The sequence below is a fragment of the Entelurus aequoreus genome, linkage group LG16, assembly GCF_033978785.1.
Source record: "Entelurus aequoreus isolate RoL-2023_Sb linkage group LG16, RoL_Eaeq_v1.1, whole genome shotgun sequence".
NCBI classification, from domain to species: domain Eukaryota; kingdom Metazoa; phylum Chordata; class Actinopteri; order Syngnathiformes; family Syngnathidae; genus Entelurus; species Entelurus aequoreus.
This window is the reverse complement of record NC_084746.1, coordinates 2,233,919-2,253,092: the sequence shown is the minus strand read 5'-3', so window position 1 is coordinate 2,253,092 and position 19,174 is coordinate 2,233,919. Positions and strand designations below refer to the sequence as shown.

The 19,174-nt window shown below is 40.0% G+C and overlaps 1 protein-coding gene across 1 annotated transcript; it reads left to right on the top strand.

The window, feature by feature from the left end:
• Positions 1 to 16,643: 16,643 nt before the first annotated feature.
• Positions 16,644 to 18,695, top strand: LOC133631434 (uncharacterized). Its single transcript, XM_062023636.1, has 3 exons — positions 16,644 to 17,245; positions 17,300 to 17,431; positions 18,520 to 18,695. Exons 1-3 carry the CDS (start codon positions 16,879 to 16,881, stop codon positions 18,693 to 18,695), a joined length of 675 nt encoding a protein of 224 aa, XP_061879620.1. The 5' UTR covers positions 16,644 to 16,878.
• Positions 18,696 to 19,174: the final 479 nt, after the last annotated feature.

Genomic DNA, 19,174 nt, shown 5'->3' with positions numbered 1-19,174 from the left:
TCACCAAATATGCCTGATTAGCACTCCAACAAGTCAATAATATCAACAAAGCTCACCTTTGTGCATTCACGCACAGCATAAAACGTTTGGTGGACAAAATGAGACAAAGAAGGAGTGGAAGATTTTACATGTAAACAAACCGTTGCGTCACAGTCCACACTATGGTGAGTTCAAGAACCGCCGAAATGAGTAGGACAAAAGGATGTTCAGCAATTAGTGTCATCAGTGAAGCATACACACAAACATATTCAACAGTGGTAGTTCTAACAATTGCGAAGGTGTGTGTCATGTTTGTCCTCAAACTAAAAACATACTAAAACAAAATAATTATTTCCCCCATCTTTTTCCATTCTCGATCCTTTTTTAAAAATGCTCCAGAGAGCCACTAGGGCGGCACCAAAGAGCCACCGCTTTAAGGCAATACTTATTCTTTAAAATAGGCCGAAGATAAACATTACAAAAGTGGAAAATGTATCCTAATTTCATACAATTCAGAATGTAACCACATTTTGGGACACTTTGAACTATCTCACACCTTTTTACAAAGAAAACTACCATACCTCTACCTGCTGTGGAACTCCCTTCATGTTGTAGAATTTAGAATTCAACCCAAGTTCAGGTACAGGTTGAACCTGGTTTGAAGTATTTCTATCTTTGATCAATTTCTTCAATGATTAAGGAGTCAAGCAGTGTTACGAAATGTTTTCCCATCTGTAAAGCATGTTTGTTTTTCTCATGCTGCTGCACCTTCCTTCAGCGTGTGGGTGTGCACACTACCAATGATCCTGATAACCAGGCCAAATTTAAGCCTTAAAGGCCTATTGAAATTATAATTTTTTATTTAAACGGGGATAGCAGATCTATTCTATGTGTCATACTTGATTATTTCGCGATATTGCCATATTTTTGCTGAAAGGATTTAGTAGAGAACGACGATCAAGATCGCAACTTTTGGTATCTGATTAAAAAAAGGCTTGCCCCTACCGGAAGTAGCATGACGTAGTCGGGTGAACATATCCGCAAAGTTCCCTATTGTTTACAGTGATGGCCGCCTGAAGTAAGAGAGATTCGGACCGAGAAAGCGACGATTTCCCCATTAATTTGAGCGAGGATGAAAGATTTGTGGATGAGGAAAGTGCAAGTGAAGGACTAGTGGGGAGTTGAAGCTTTTCAGTTTGGGAAGATGCTGTGAGAGCCGGGTGGGTGACCTGATATTCAGCTGGGAATGACTACAACAGTAAATAAACACAAGACATATATATACTCTATTAGCCACAACACAACCAGGCTTATATTTAATATGCCACAAATTAATCCCGCATAAAAACACCTATGTGTTTGTTATGCTAGCTCCTAGCTCCTAGCTCCCGTCCATATAACCCGCCAATACAATTCAAACACCTGCACAACCAACACAATCACTCAGCCCAAAGGACCGTTCACCTAACCCAAGGTTCATAAAGCTTATATATTTACCCAAAGTTACGTACGTGACACGCACGTACGGGCAAGCGATCAAATGTTTGGAAGCGCAGCTGCGTACTCACGGTACCGCGTCTGTGTATCCAAATCAAAGTAATCCTGGTAAGAGTCGGTGTTGTCCCAGTTCTCTACAGGCGTCTGTGTATCCAAGTCAAAGTCCTCCTGGTTAGAGTCTCTGTTGTCCGAGTTCTTCGATCTTGACTGCATCTTTCGGGAATGTAAACAATGAAACACCGGCTGTGTCGTGTTGCTGACTTCCCTCGCAAAATACTCCGCTTCGCACCGACAACTTTCTTCTTTGCTTGCTCAGCTTCTTTCTCCATAATGCAATGAACAAATTGCCGCTAACTGTTTTAATGACATTCAGACTTTAATCAATAACGGAGCAGCATCTCCTCATCCGTGGCTCACTTAGTGCAACAACAACGCCCGAAAAGTGTCCCGTGAAAAACCGTCCGACCGGAACTCTCTAATAACTAAAGTCCCTTGGGTGAATAATATAAACTCATTACACCGGTATGTTTTAGTGCTTTCATGGCGAGTTTACTGACAGACACACTGCAAAAAGTCAGTGTTCAAAACCAAATAAAAACATACAAAAATGAGGGGTATTTTATTTGAACTAAGCAAAATTATCTGCCAATAAAACAAGAAAATTTGGCTTGTCAAGACTTTCCAAAACAAGTAAAATTAGCTAACCTCAATTAACACCAAAATATCTTAAAATAAGTATATTCTCACTAATAACAAGTGCACTTTTCTTGGTAGAAAAAAAAGAGACCTTCTGGTACCTGCTGAGACCATCAGCAGGTACCAGAAGGTAAGAAAAGTTGCTTTTGCATAATATTGCGAAACAAAACGCCAGATAATGTCTTACCTTATACACACACCATAATAATACTCCTATGTTGAAGCACAGTACAATCCATCAAGCGGTGTGGCTTCATAGCTTACCAAAGTCCTACTAAAAGACTTTGAAAGATTCTTGAGCGCCGTGTGTAATGTTCTATACTTTCAATGGAACATATAAAATGTTGGTGTTGTTTACTTGAGTCATATTGCAGTCTACACGTATCTCTTATGTGTGACTGCTGACTAGTGTCCTGCAGAAGGTAATAAATGTCGTTTGGAGGATGTTGTCCTCTTCTACGGCAACGCAAAAAAACGTAATTTCCAGAACAACAACAAAGTGGGATTAAGGGAACTATTAGGTGTACAGGTAATGTTGAACAGCGTAAGTGTAAAAAGAAGTTAAACATTCAAACAATAAGGACACAATGAGTTGTACACTGCAAAAAGTGAAATCTAAGTAAGATGAAATATGTCAAATAAGGGTGATATTTGCTTATTTTCTGTCTGATAAGATCATTCTTCTCACTAAGAAGATTTTATGTTAGAGTGTTTTACTTGTTTTAAGTGTTTTGGTGCTAAATGATCTCAGTAAGATATTACAGCTTGTTGCTGAGATTTGATGAGCTATATTGAGTAAAACATGCTTGAAACTAGAATATCAACTGTTGTGTCATCAACACTCACAAGTAGAAAACTACTTTTTTTTAAAGTAATAATTTCTTATTTCAAGCATGAAATAAAAAATCATGATTTTGACACAATTGTGTCTCATAATTAAAACAGATGACAGCCGAATGGACTTTGCTGTTTTATTTCCAATGAAACAATAGAAAACACGTACTCATATAGTAGTACAGTTGGCACCAGGCCCGGCCCTAACCAATCTGGCGCCCTAGGCAAGATTTTAGGTGGCGCCCCCCCACATCGGCAGTGAAGTGTATATACTCACAAGAAACCGAATAGCTTTGTCTTTGACCTTTTTGGTTACTTAAAGAAAGCAAATTAACAATCAGAATAGTTAACAAGATAAAAAAAACTATGGATAAATAAATGAATACAAAAAATAAAAAATGAATATATGAAATACAATATTTTTTACATACATAAACACAAAATAAAACGTGTCAACAAGTTGCATAAAATAAATTAAAAATACAATATAAATAAGGCACTGCACAAAACAAGATATCAAACCAGTATGACTTTAACAACTATATTACAAAAAAAGGGGATCCAACAGAGTTCTCTATTTGTGCTTTTTAATATTGCATTAACTAGAATGACTTACAAATTACTGTACACCAGGGAGTACTGTAATTACCTAACGTTACATTATTATTTTCCATAACAATTTAGCCCCCTCCACAATATTAACCCGACGTTAAAACTGAACTAGCTATTTATTGATTAGGAATTGCCGAATCATGTAACATTAGCTTAATGCTAAAAAGCCAGGTTACTATCACATTCTGTAACAGACAAATAATTTCATGTAGGCTAACGTTACCTACCCTGCTACCTCTGTCTTTTTCTCGTTTCTCCTCTTCTTTTCTCTTTTTTCTTCCTGGGCACCTGACAGTTTTGGCCGTTTTGACATCTTGTGTTGATTTTTTGATGTGGTGACGTCCAAAAAGAGTCATGATACGGGAAGGGAGGGGGCGCACCGTGCCGGGGGAGGGGGGGGCGTAATGTTGTAACAAATAATATTTCTATTAAATAGGCTTTACTTTGCATTTTAATTAACGTGGGATTATTTTATGTATTTAGAAATAATAGAGGTTTTGTTGGGTTTTTTTCCTCCAACATTTGTGGCACTGGCGTGGCGCCCCCTGATGGACGGCGCCCTTAGCATTTGCCTATACGGCCTATGCCACGGGCCGGCCCTGGTTGGCACAGTACAGTAAACTGACAGTTAATATTTAAACTTTTTTTTCTTTTTCTTTTTTTTTTTTCTTTTAAATAAAAATAAAATAAAATAAAATAAAAAAAATGAGGCTTCTTGTGCGCTCTGTCTGGAAGACAAAAAAAGAGTTGAAAGCGGCACTTGAGATCCAAGCGTGGTCATAAAGCAGAACCCAGCAGAGCCCAGCAGAGCCTAGCAGAGCCCAGCAGAGCCCAGCAGAGCCCAGCAGAAACCTCTTGGGGCCGGGCTGCTCCTCCCTGAGAGTGTGACTCATCCTCCAAGGCTGGTCTCTTTCTGGACCTTTCCATTAATAACCATCTGAGCCCATCTGACCTACGCTTTCCAGGAGATTCACACCCTCTTTTGGCCACAAACACACTCAGGACCGGAAGATGCATGGGAGGGAAAGTCAAGTGTTTGTGGAGATTTATGCACGCCGTTTAGCACGACTATAGCACCGTGGTGCCAGCGACTGCACACATTTTAACGCCGTGGTCAGGTTCAAACACCGAACAATCTATTACACGAGACAACAAGAAGGAATCAGGCAGAGACAGAGTTCAATTTTGCTCATGAGGAGAGACGTAGTGGGCTGTACACTCAGTTACAGTTTCACCCTACGCTCTAAGGCAGTGTTTTTCAACCACTGTGCCGCGGCACACTAGTGTGCCGTGAGATATTGTCTGGTGTGCCGTGGGAAATTTTGCAACTTCACCTAATTGGTACCAAAAAATATTTTTTTGCAAATCAATCATTATAATCTGCAAATAATATGCCGTTAACGAGTGTCTGTGCTGTGTAGAGCTCGGCAGGTTAACCATGTAATACTCCACGTCAGTAGGTGGCAGCAGGTAGTTCATTGCTTTATAGAAGTCGGAACGCGTCGAGGATGGTTTGTCGTGATCCCAATATGCAAAGCACACAGGTAAAATGGTATGCAATGATTAAACCAAAAATTAACAAAAGGGAAAGGAAAAGGCACTGAAGCTTAGGGATGGCTATGCAAAACGAAAGCAAAACTGAACTTGCGACAAGGTGAACAAAAACAGAATGCTGGACGACAGCAAAGACTTACAGCGTGTGGAGCAGAGATGGCGTCCACAAAGTACATCCGTACATGACATGACAATCAACAATGTCCCCACAAAGAAGGATAGCGTACCCACAACTTAAAATAGTCTCGATTGCTAACACAAAGCAGGTCGGCCACTCAAAGGAAGGCGTGAAGCTGCGACAGGAAAACAAACTACAAAACAGGAAAAGTCACCAAAATAACAGCGCAAGACAGGAACTAAAGCACTACACACAGGAAAACAACAACAGACTCAAAATAAGGCACGACGACCTGGTGGAGTTTCATTTTTGAACCTTTTCTGCTGGTAGTGTGCCTCCAAATTTTCTTTATTAAAAAAATGTGCCTTGGCTCAAAAAAGGTTGAAAAACACTGCTCTAAGGTACAGCCCCCGTGCTCCTCTATTTATTCGGGAGGTCCCTAGTTAACATCACTGAGGCTGCTTCTGAAGGGAGGGGTAATGCAAGCAGCTCCCAGTAGACACAATATATGATTATTCAGAATGGAAATGTGCTGACACTCGTGATTTCACCCTGTCTCTGCTTTGTCTGCGTTGAGGTACTCGATGTCCGTCCTTGGCTGTCAGCAGGCAGGGTCTGGAAACAAACTGCTGATGCGAGACAACTCGCAATGGAAGATTACAAGTTGTGTGCCTTTGCACAGATAGAAAAGTACAACTTCAGCACAATTGATAATAACTATAGCAACGGCCTTTAAGCATAAGAGTTGTGTGGTAAATTATACATAATTATTCTAACAGCCGTAAAACAAACTTGGAGGCTAAACTGTTAAAGCCCCACTTAAGAACTTACAGTTTTGGCGGCGCCAGTGGACCAAAGCGGTAGTGTTTTGCCCGAAGGAAGACCACATTTCCCATGAGGACCAGCGCATAGGGTTAGTCAGTCAGTACGACTGATCTTTCCACAGCAGGAACTAGGGTTGTACTGGTATAGTGTCGCGGTACTAATGAATCAAAAACGGTACTATACTATGTTTGAAAAGTACCGGTCCCCGGGCATGACGGCGCGTCGTCACGTCGTGACATTGCTGGTTTTGCGAGCAGAGGAGCATGTTCGGCAGCGCACACAGTGTGTAGACAGAAAAGGGAAAGAGGACTAATTTTGGTGAAAAAAGTAAAGATAAAACTGAAGTTATAACACTGAAACACCCTCAGGAAGAGGTGCTTTAAGACATGGCTAGCTAGCTAGCGGTGAACGTCCATTCGCAGTCGGCAGCGTTTTAGCTACTTCTGAATCACTAACGAGGAATAGCTGAACTTGCTTCACTACACACCGTAGGAGGATACGATAGCTAACCGCTAACAGCAAGCTAGCATCCTGAATGTAAACAAATGTCATTGGTGGATCGTCATGGGGTCCATGGAGACGACTATCTTTGGACAAATGAGGATTCATAAACTTATCTTTTTGAAGCCGCACATACTGAGGATGAACTGCTGCCTCTCGAAGCGAGCGCGGAGGAAGGGTGAGACGTTGGAGCAGATATAGAAGACGACAGAGTGAGGTGAAAGTGACGAGGATAAATGTGGAACTTGGAGCCGAGCTATTTCGAAATAAATGGACTGCTTAGCCAAATGAAGTATTGTTGACAGTTTTTAATTGCATTTTTAAAGTAATTTGGATGTAGAGTTGATTTGTTACCATTAGCTGCATTGCTAGCCACCAAGAACGAATAGATTTTTACATGTTGGAGTGCAAAAAAAAGGCAAAATTCCCCCAAAAATCTTTAAAACATCGAAACTTTCAGATATGTTAGGCCACAACAATCACATAAAAAGCCTGTGAAATATTGGAGGGACTAAATAATGCAATTAAAATATCAATAATAGCAATATCAAAACTAATATGTACCTGTGCACACATTTTTCTCAGGTGGCAAAGTGTAAATACAAATAAAAACTAGGGATGTCCGATAATGGCTTTTTGCCGATATCCGATATTCCGATATTGTCCAACTCTTTAATTACCGATACCGATATCAACCGATACCGATATCAACCGATATATGCAGTCGTGGAATTAACACATTATTATGCCTAATTTGGACAACCAGGTATGGTGAAGATAAGGTACTTTTTAAAAAAAATAGTAAAATAAGATAAATAAACTTAAAAACATTTTCTTGAATAAAAAAGAAAGTACAACAATATAAAAACAGTTACATAGAAACTAGTAATGAATGAAAATTAGTAAAATTAACTGTTAAAGGTTAGTACTATTAGTGGAGCAGCAGCACGCACAATCATGTGTGCTTACGGACTGTATCCCTTGCAGACTGTATTGATATTAGAGGAATATTAGAGGAATATTAGAGGAATTATTACAGCGTGTAAGTGGGATAAAACAAACAACATGTTTACTTGACCCACTTCCTAGGAAACTTATCAAGGAACTGTTTGTATTATTAGGTCCATCAGTGTTAAATATTATAAACTTATCACTTTCCTCCGGCACTGTTCCCCTAGCATTCAAAAAAGCGGTTATTCATCCTCTGCTCAAAAGACCTAACCTCGATCCTGACCTCATGGTAAACTACCGACCGGTCTCCCACCTTCCGTTTATTTCCAAAATTCTCGAAAAAACTGTTGCACAGCAGCTAAATGAACACTTAGTGACTAACAATCTCTGTGAACCTTTTCAATCCGGTTTCAGGGCAAATCACTCTACGGAGACAGCCCTCGCAAAAATGACTAATGATCTATTGCTAACGATGGATTCTGATGCGTCATCTATGTTGCTGCTTCTTGATCTTAGCGCCGCTTTCGATACCGTCGATCATAATATTTTATTAGAGCGTATCAAAACACGTATTGGTATGTCAGACTTAGCCTTGTCTTGGTTTAACTCTTATCTTACTGACAGGATGCAGTGCGTCTCCCATAACAATGTGACCTCGGACTATGTCAAGGTAACGTGCGGAGTTCCCCAGGGTTCGGTTCTTGGCCCTGCACTCTTTAGTATTTACATGCTGCCGCTGGGTGACATCATACGCAAATACGGTGTTAGCTTTCACTGTTATGCTGATGACACTCAACTCTACATGCCCCTAAAGCTGACCAACACGCCGGACTGTAGTCAGCTGGAGGCGTGTCTTAATGAAATTAAACAATGGATGTCCGCTAACTTTTTGCAACTCAACGCTAAGAAAACGGAAATGCTGATTATCGGTCCTGCTAGACACCGACATCTATTTAATAATACCACCTTAACATTTGACAACCAAACAATTAAACAAGGAGACTCGGTAAAGAATCTGGGTATTATCTTCGACCCAACTCCCTCGTTTGAGTCACACATTAAGAGTGTTACTAAAACGGCCTTCTTTCATCTCCGTAATATCGCTAAAATTCGTTCCATCTTGTCCACTAGCGACGCTGAGATCATTATTCATGCGTTCGTTATGTCTCGTCTCGATTACTGTAACGTATTATTTTCGGGCCTCCCTATGTCTAGCATTAAAAGATTACAGTTGGTACAAAATGCGGCTGCAAGGCTTTTGACAAAAACAAGAAAGTTTGATCATATTACGCCTATACTGGCTCACCTGCACTGGCTTCCTGTGCACTTAAGATGCGACTTTAAGGTTTTGCTACTTACGTATAAAATATTACACGGTTTAGCTCCAGCCTATCTCGCCGATTGTATTGTACCATATGTCCCGACAAGAAATCTGCGTTCAAAGAACTCCGGCTTATTAGTGATTCCCAGAGCCAAAAAAAAGTCTGCGGGCTGTAGAGCGTTTTCTATTCGGGCTCCAGTACTCTGGAATGCCCTCCCGGTAACAGTTAGAGATGCTACCTCAGTAGAAGCATTTAAGTCCCATCTTAAAACTCATTTGTATAATCTAGCCTTTAAATAGACCCCCCCTTTTTTAGACCAGTTGATCTGCCGTTTCTTTTCTTCTCTCCTCTTCTCCCCTGTCCCTTGCGAGGGGGAGTTGCATAGGTCCGGTGGCCATGGATGAAGTGCTGGCTGTCCAGAGCCGGGACCCCGGGTGGACCACTAGCCTGTGCATCGGTTGGGGACATCTCTGCGCTGCTGACCCGTCTCCGCTCGGGATGGTTTCCTGTTGGCCCCGCTGTGGACTGGACTCCCGCTGATGTGTTGGATCCACTGTGGACTGGACTTTCACAATGTTATGTCAGACCCACTCGACATCCGTTGCTTTCGGTCTCCCCTAGAGGGGGGGGGTTACCCACATATGCGGTCCTCTCCAAGGTTTCTCATAGTCATTCACCGACGTCCCACTGGGGTGAGTTTTTCCTTGCCCGTATGTGGGCTCTGTACCGAGGATGTCGTTGTGGCTTGTACAGCCCTTTGAGACACTTGTGATTTAGGGCTATATAAATAAACATTGATTGATTGATTGATTGATATATATTGATATATAATGTAGGAAGCAGAATATTGATAACAGAAAGAAACAACCCTTTTGTGTGAATGAGTGTGAATGGGGGAGGGAGGTTTTGTGGGTTGGTGCACTAATTGTAAGTGTATCTTGTGTTTTTTATGTGGATTTAATTTTAAAAAAAACAAAAAAAAACGATACCGATTATAAAAAAAACGATACCGATAATTTCCGATATTACATTTTAACGCATATATCGGCCGATAATATCGGCAGGCCGATATTATCGGACATCTCTAATAAAAACAGTACAAAAATGATGAGGGAAAACAACAGATGGGGTTTATGAACAAAATGACTGGCAAATGGTGCGAATACAGTACAGCTTCATCAAAAAAAAAAAAAAAAAAGATGGTAAACGATAGGCAAAATAACCCAAAAAATCCAGTTCCCCTTTAAAAAATCGAAACTTTCAGATATTTTAGGCCACAACAATCACATAAAAAGCCTGTGAAATATTGGAGGGACTGAATAAGGCAATTAAAATATCAATAATAGCAATATCAAAACTAGTATGTAACTGTGCACACACTTTTCTCGGGTGGCAAAGTGTAAATACAAATAAAAACAGTACAAAAATGATGAGGGAAAACAACAGATGGGGTTTATGAACAAAATGACTGGAAAATGGTGCAAATACAGTACAGTTTCATCAAAAAAAAAAAAAACTTTTGTAAACAATAGGCAAAATTACCCCAAAAAATCCAGTTCCCCTTTAAAACATCCAAACTTTCAGATATTTTAGGCCACAACAAGTTAAGTTCAAGTTAAAGTTAAAGTCCCAACGATTGTCACACACACACTAGGTGTGGTGAAATTTGTCCTCTGCATTTGACCCATCACCCTTGTTCACCCCCTGGGAGGTGAGGGGAGCAGTGAGCAGCAGCGGTGGCCGCGCCCGGGAATCATTTTTGGTGATTTAACCCCCAATTCCAACCCTTGATGCTGAGTGCCAAGCAGGGAGGTAATGGCTCCCATTTTTATAGTCTTTGGTATGACTCGGCCGGGGGTTTGAACTCACAACCGACACTCTAACCACTAGGCCACCGAGCTGGTCACATGATAACAATCGCATAAAAAGCCTGTTAAATCTTGGAGGTGTCATGTCTGTGTGATCACGTTTTGTTTTGGTTATGTTCGGTTTGGTTTTTGGACCCTTTGTGCATTCTTGTTTGTTTTGTCACCATAGCGACCATTAGTTTCACCTGTTTCACGTTTTGCACTCGCGCACCTGTTGTCAATCATGTGCAGGCCCGGCCCTAACCAATCTGGCGCCCTTGCAAGATTTTAGGTGGCGCCCCCCCACATCGGCAGTGAAGTGTATATACTCACAAGAAACCGAATAGCTTTGTCTTTGACCTTTTTTTTTACTTAAAGAAAGCAAATTAACAATCAGAATAGTTAACAAGATAAAAAAAAATATGGATAAATAAATGAATACAAAAAATAAAAAATGAATATATGAAATACAATATTTTTTACATACATAAACACAAAATAAAACGTGTCAACAAGTTGCATAAAATAAATTAAAAATACAATATAAATAAGGCACTGCACAAAACAAGATATCAAACCAGTATGACTTTAACAACTATATAACAAAAAAAGGGGATCCAACAGAGTTCTCTATTTGTGCTTTTTAATATTGCATTAACTAGAATGACTTACAAATTACTGTACACCAGGGAGTACTGTAATTACCTAACGTTACATTATTATTTTCCATAATAATTTAGCCCCCTCCACAATATTAACCCGACGTTAAAACAGAACTAGCTATTTATTGATTAGCAATTGCCGAATCATGTAACATTAGCTTAATGCTAAAAAGCCAGGTTACTATCACATTCTGTAACAGACAAATAATTTCATGTAGGCTAACGTTACCTACCTGCTACCTCTGTCTTTTTCTCGTTTCTCCTCTTCTTTTCTCTTTTTTCTTCCCTGGGCGCCTGACAGTTTTGGCCGTTTTGACATCTTGTGTTGATTTTTTTTTATGTGGTGACGTCCAAAAAGAGTCATGATACGGAAAGGGAGGGGGCGCACCGTGCCGGGGGGAGGGGGGGCGTAATGTTGTAACAAATAATATTTCTATTAAATAGGCTTTACTTTGCATTTTAATTAACGTGGGATTATTTTATGTATTTAGAAATAATAGTACCAACTTTTTTTTTTTTTTTTTTTTTTTACCTCCAACATTCGTGGCACTGGCGTGGCGCCCCTTGATGGACGGCGCCCTTAGCATTTGCCTATACGGCCTATGCCACGGGCCGGCCCTGATCATGTGTGTATTATTTAAGCCCATAGTTGGCAGGAAGTCAGGCTGGCGACATTAACTCTGTTTGACTTCTGCTACCCATGTTACCCATGCTACCATAGTTCCATGCCACGTGAGTTTTGTCTATATTCTTGTCACAGTAAGTTCATAGTTTTTTGCCTTAGTGCTAGTTTTTGTTTCATTACTCAAGTTTGTTCTCCGCCTTTGTGCACGCCTTTAGTTTTGTACCTTTTCGCTAGTGTTAAAATAAATATGTACTTACCTTCACGCCATGTCCAGTCCAACTTTACTTGCATCTCGGGAAAACAAACACCCCAAAGTCCGCGTCGTTATGACAGGAGGCACTGAATAATGCAATTAAAATACCAATAATAGCAATATCAAAACTAGTATGTAACTGTGCACACATTTTTCTCGGGTGGCAAAGTGTAAATAAAAATAAAAACAGTACAGAAATGATGAGGGAAAACAACAGATGGGGTTTATGAACCAGATGACTGTAAAATGGTGCAAATACAGTACAGCTTCATCATGTCATTAATGTGCTGGAGGCGTGTAGAAACTCTGCAGCAGACATAAACATGATTCATAGCACAATAAATATATATTTACTTGTGCCCAACTTCCTAAAGAGGAAGCAGCCAGGAGAAAATGCAGGACTCCGCATCCTCAGATGGTGCTGATGGCGTCTATTTATAGCGCCGTGTGTGGGTTCTTTTCTTGTGTGGGCACATTTGTTGACGCTTTGATGAAATATTACCAGAGATGGAGTTCTTCGTCCCGGCGGAGCGGCTGGTGTAATGTGGAGATGTTTAATTATTCTGTGTGTGTGTCGAGGAAGTGCCGCGGGAGATTGTTTGCTCATCCGCGACCGCGCCGTGTTCTCAGCGACCGGCTCGGCCCCTCCGTCCTCCGCGGGCCGCCACTGGCGCTCGCCCCCTGCTGTGGTTGTCCTCTTTCATGCGGAGATGCTGCTTTTTTGCACACAACTCACTCAGCAAACCTGGAGATCTGCGGAACTACGCAGCGGAAATGCTGAGTGAGTGCAAAGCTAAGGAAGCTAGCGCGAAAGCGTAGCGTGAGGAATTAAATAAGTAGACCATGTAACTTGTTGCATAGGAAGACTGGAATATGTAGCGCTCTGATTAGAGACTTAGACTTCCTTTTATTGTCATTCAAATTTGAACTTTATGTAGCTCTCTGATTAGAGACTTAGACTTCCTTTTATTGTCATTCAAATTTGAACTTTATGTAGCTCTCTGATTAGAGACTTAGACTTCCTTTTATTGTCATTCAAATTTGAACTTTATGTAGCTCTCTGATTAGAGACTTAGACTTCCTTTTATTGTCATTCAAATTTGAACTTTATGTAGCTCTCTGATTAGAGACTTAGACTTCCTTTTATTGTCATTCAAATTTGAACTTTATGTAGCTCTCTGATTAGAGACTTAGACTTCCTTTTATTGTCATTCAAATTTGAAATTTATGTAGCTCTCTGATTAGAGACTTGGACTTCCTTTTATTGTCATTCAAATTTGAACTTTATGTAGCTCTCTGATTAGAGACTTTATGTAGCTCCCTGATTAGAGACTTAGACTTCCTTTTATTGTCATTCAAATTTGAACTTTATGTAGCTCTCTGATTAGAGACTTAGACTTCCTTTTATTGTCATTCAAATTTGAACTTTATGTAGCTCTCTGATTAGAAACCTAGACTTCCTTTTATTGTCATTCAAATTTGAACTTTATGTAGCTCTCTGATTAGAGACTTTATGTAGCTCTCTGATTGGAGACTTAGACTTCCTTTTATTGTCATTCAAATTTGAACTTCATGTAGCTCTCTGATTAGAGACTTACACTTCCTTTTATTGTCATTCAAATTTGAACTTTATGTAGCTCTCTGATTAGAGACTTTATGTAGCTCCCTGATTAGAGACTTGGACTTCCTTTTATTGTCATTCAAATTTGAACTTTATGTAGCTCTCTGATTGGAGACTTAGACTTCCTTTTATTGTCATTCAAATTTGAACTTTATGTAGCTCTCTGATTAGAGACGTTATGTAGCTCCCTGATTAGAGACTTTATGTAGCTCCCTGATTAGAGACTTAGACTTCCTTTTATTGTCATTCAAATTTGAACTTTATGTAGCTCTCTGATTAGAGACTTTATGTAGCTCCCTGATTAGAGACTTAGACTTCCTTTTATTGTCATTCAAATTTGAACTTTATGTAGCTCTCTGATTAGAGACTTTATGTAGCTCCCTGATTAGAGACTTAGACTTCCTTTTATTGTCATTCAAATTTGAACTTCATGTAGCTCTCTGATTAGAGACTTGGACTTCCTTTTATTGTCATTCAAATTTGAACTTTATTTAGCTCTCTGATTAGAGACTTACACTTCCTTTTATTGTCATTCAAATTTGAACTTTATGTAGCTCTCTGATTGGAGACTTAGACTTCCTTTTATTGTCATTCAAATTTGAACTTTATTTAGCTCTCTGATTAGAGACTTAGACTTCCTTTTATTGTCATTCAAATTTGAACTTTATGTAGCTCTCTGATTAGAGACTTAGACTTCCTTTTATTGTCATTCAAATTTGAACTTTATGTAGCTCTCTGATTAGAGACTTAGACTTCTTTTAATTGTCATTCAAATTTGAACTTTATATAGCTCTCTGATTAGAGACTTAGACTTCCTTTTATTGTCATTCAAATTTGAACTTTATGTAGCTCTCTGATTAGAGACTTAGACTTCCTTTTATTGTCATTCAAATTTGAACTCTATGTAGCTCTCTGATTAGAGACTTAGACTTCCTTTTATTGTCATTGAAATTTGAACTTTATGTAGCTCTCTGATTAGAGACGTTATGTAGCTCCCTGATTAGAGACTTTATGTAGCTCCCTGATTGGAGACTTAGACTTCCTTTTATTGTCATTCCAATTTGAACTTCACAGTACAGATAAGAACTGAATTTAGTCGCATTAGCTCATGTTAGTGCAGGATAAAAGAGCAATAAGGTGCAGATATAAATAAATAGATTACTGTACAGATGAATATATTGCACTTTTGCATACGCAATGTTTAAATATGAACTGTCAGTTTACTGTACTGTGCCAACTGTACTACTATATGAGTACCTATTTTCTATTGTTTCATTGAAAATAAAACGGCAAAGTCCATTTGGCTGTCATCTGTTTTAATTATGAGACACAATTGTGTCAAAGTCATGATTTTGTATTTCATGCTTGAAATAAGAAATGATTTCTTAGAAAAAGTAGTTTTCTGCTTGTGAGTGTTGATGACACAGCTTTGCAACACTTGATATTCTAGTTTCAAGCACGTTTTACTCAATATAGCTCATCAAATCTCAGCAACAAGCTGTAATATCTTACTGAGATCATTGAGGACCAAAACCCTTAAAACAAGTAAAACACTCTAACATAAAATCTGCTTAGTGTCAGGTTCAAACACTGATGACATCTATTAAACAGACGAGAAGCAAGGAATCATGCAGAGACAGAGTTACATTTTGCTCAATTGAGGAGAGACGTGCTTTGGGCTGTACTCTAGTTATAGATCCAAACTAGGTTCTATAAGTCCAGCCCACGTGCGTCCTCTATTTATTTGGGAGGTCCCTGGTTACATCACTGAAGCTGTCGCTGAGGTAAGGGGGGTAATCTCGACAGCTCCAGTTAGACACAATATATGATTATAAAAAAATGCAAATGTTCTGACAGTCGTGATATCGCCTTGTCTCTGCTCTGTCTGCGTCACGGTACTCGATGTCCGGCCTTGGCAGTCAGCAGGCCAAGTCTGGAAACAAACACTGATACGAGACTGGCTTGCAATCTTTTGAAGATTGCCAGCTTTGCACAGACAAAGAAAAATCAAATTTCAGCACAATTGATAATAACTATAGCAACGACCCTTAAAGGCCTACTGAAAGCCACTACTAGCGACCACGCAGTCGGATAGTTTATATATCAATGATGAAATCTTAACATTGCAACACATGCCAATACGGCCGGGTTAACTTATAAAGTGACATTTTAAATTTCCCGCTAAACTTCCGGTTGAAAACATCTATGTATGATGACGTATGCGCGTGACGTCAATGGTTGAAACGGAAGTATTCGGACACCATTGTATCCAATACAAAAAGCTCTATTTTCATCGCAAAACTCCACAGTATTCTGGACATCTGTGTTGGTGAATCTTTTGCAATTTGTTTAATGAACAATGGAGACTGCAAAGAAGAAAGCTGTAGGTGGGATCGGTGTATTAGCGGCTGGCTGCAGCAACACAACCAGGAGGACTTTGACTCGGATAGTAGACGCGCTATCCGACGCTAGCCGCCGACCGCATCGATGATCGGGTGAAGTCCTTCGTCGCTCCGTCGATCGCTGGAACGCAGGTGAGCACGGGTGTTGATGAGCAGATGAGGGCTGGCTTGCGTAGGTGGATAGCTAATGTTTTTAGCATAGCTCTGTGAGGTCCCGTAGCTAAGTTAGCTTCAATGGCGTCGTTAGCAACAGCATTGTTAAGCTTCACCAGGCTGGAAAGTATTAACCGTGTAGTTACAGGTCCATGGTTTAATATAGTGCCTGTGGTCAAGGCTCATATCGTTCAGTTTCGCTCCCACACCAACGGCACAACATCATTTTTACTTCATAAAATAGATTTACTGGTAGTAAGTAAGATACCAAAAGTTCGGAAATTGACACCTAGCCCATTTTGTGTAATCGGTGTTGAAAGCCGGTACTATTTTTCAGTGAGGCGCAGTGATATCTAGTGGGGAGTGGCGCGGTTTTGGTCACATGGACCAATCAGGTAGCAGCTTTATTCTAACAACATACCTGCTATGGCGACGACAACATCCGAGAGTGAAGAGGAACGAAAGACCTCAAAAGTTAGAAAAAAAGTGCGTAAAGAGGAAAATAAAAGATGCTATATGCATCTTTCATCTGTGAACAATGAGGACGTCCAGCACTTCACTCGGACACGGTGGGACACATACAGAAACTATTTAAAACAGTGGCTTTGTCTGCAAGACCAGAACAAGCATCTGGCAGAAATCTATAAACATTGCTCGGATGTAGATTTTGACGCTATTCCTGACGACGCTGGGTTTCACGCAAAATGCTACCGACGTTTTACAGATAAATCTGCATTGTTTTATGCCGAGAAAAGGACCGCACGGGCGGTGGGAGAACCATCTGCAGCCGCAGGTCAGTCAGCAGGCACGTCTGAAACTCCCCGAAAGAAACTTCGATCTCGTTCAGGTTTGCCCGTTGCTTCTGCCGGCCCCGTCCTGCCAGCCATCTGTATAATTTGTCAAAAAGTGGAAAAGTACACTCGTGTGGGAGGAAAACGCCAGAGGGATCAACTCACACAAGCAGAAACCGTGTCGGCAGGTATGTGACACACACACACACACACACACACACACACACACACACACACACACACACACACACACACACACACACACACACACACACACACACACACACACACACACGTGTGTGAATCTATAGTAATAATGTTACAGTACATAGCGTAGGATTGAAAGAATGTGTTGTTACTTTGTAATAACCAAATGGACCATTTATACACTGTCAGAGTTAAGGGGAGACCTTGGAATTTAAAAGTTTGAGAACCACTGGCCTAGAAAAGGAAGCCCCACCCATCCCCCCATATACCTTCACACCACAGCCCCAATCTCTCTCTCCCCCCCACACACACACACACACACACACACACCCCTGGACTGATTTACACATCACAACCCCCACCCCTCCCCCCGCACACCTTCACACCTCACCCCTCATCCCTGAACTGACTGAACTGTGACCACTACCCACATCCCTGCTGTGACTTCATGTCACCTCCACTGCTGCTACAATAATTGAAGAATGCATAGTGCACTTTATACATCATCATTGTCATATCATCCATTATCATCTTCACTGTGAACTGAATGTGCAATACTGCTTCTGTCTACTCATGCCCACTATAGATCTGTTGTAAGATCCACACTTTAATTTACTTTATCTTATTTCTTTATTTTTGTTTCTTATTTTATTTTATTATATTTATTAGTATTAAACATCCTTAGCATTTACATTTTTAGTAAGTTTATTGTAAGTGTGCAATATAGTTTAAGTTTATTCTTGTTTAATTTTTTATATTCTGTGATTCTTTATTTAGCTTAAGTTTATATTTATATTTATATTTTGTGAATTTGCAAGGGGGACCAGCAAAATAAGCTTTTCATTGTGCAGTGTGACTGTCTGTTTATCTGTGCATATGACAATAGATATCTTGAATCTTGGAATGTTTAGCTGGGAGTTCAGCAGCTCACATCACAGAGTCGTAAATCACAGGGTCATAAATACCTCTCCAACCCCCCACTCAAGACACACACACACACACACACTTTTTTACTTGTAAATCTCTGATTTTGCCAATAAAGCTTATTCTAATTATTTTTCTTTTAAAGGCCAGTTGCTGAAGGCAGCTGAGATTAAGAAAGATGCTGCCATTCTTCTGCACATCAACGACAAAGACTGTGTTGCTATAGAGGTCCGGTACCATAGGACCTGTTACAGACAGTACACCAGGTTCTTGTCACTGTCTACAGCAACGCACACTGCAACCAGAGATGAAGAAATGTGAGTAATTACACTGTACTGTCATTTTGCTCACATTTAAAAAGTAAAAAAAATTTCAACAACATGCAGCTTATATTTAGTTTTGCTTAAAGGCCTACTGAAATGAATTTTTTTTATTTAAACGGGGATAGCAGATCTATTCTATGTGTCATACTTGATCATTTCGCGATATTGCCATATTTTTGCTGAAAGGATTTAGTATAGAACAACGACGATAAAGATTGCAACTTTTGGTATCTGATAAAAAAAAGGCTTGCACCTACCGGAAGTAGCGTGACGTAGTCAGTTGAACATATACGCAAAGTTCCCTATTGTTTACAATGATGGCCGCATGAAGTGAGAGAGATTCGGACCGAGAAAGCGACAATTTCCCCATTAATTTGAGCGAGGATGAAAGATTTGTGGATGAGTAAATTGCAAGTGAAGGACTAGTGGGGAGTTGAAGCTATTCAGATAGGGAAGATGCTGTGAGAGCCGAGGGTG

Excerpts from the sequence above, each read along its gene's own strand:
- LOC133631434 (XM_062023636.1), top strand. The coding sequence starts at position 16,879 with ATGGCGACGACAACATCCGAGAGTGAAGAGGAACGAAAGACCTCAAAA. Across the intron at positions 17,246-17,299 it reads AGAACCATCTGCAGCCGCAG|GTTTGCCCGTTGCTTCTGCC; the intron begins GTCAGTCAGCAG and ends GATCTCGTTCAG. Across the intron at positions 17,432-18,519 it reads AGCAGAAACCGTGTCGGCAG|GCCAGTTGCTGAAGGCAGCT; the intron begins GTATGTGACACA and ends TTTCTTTTAAAG.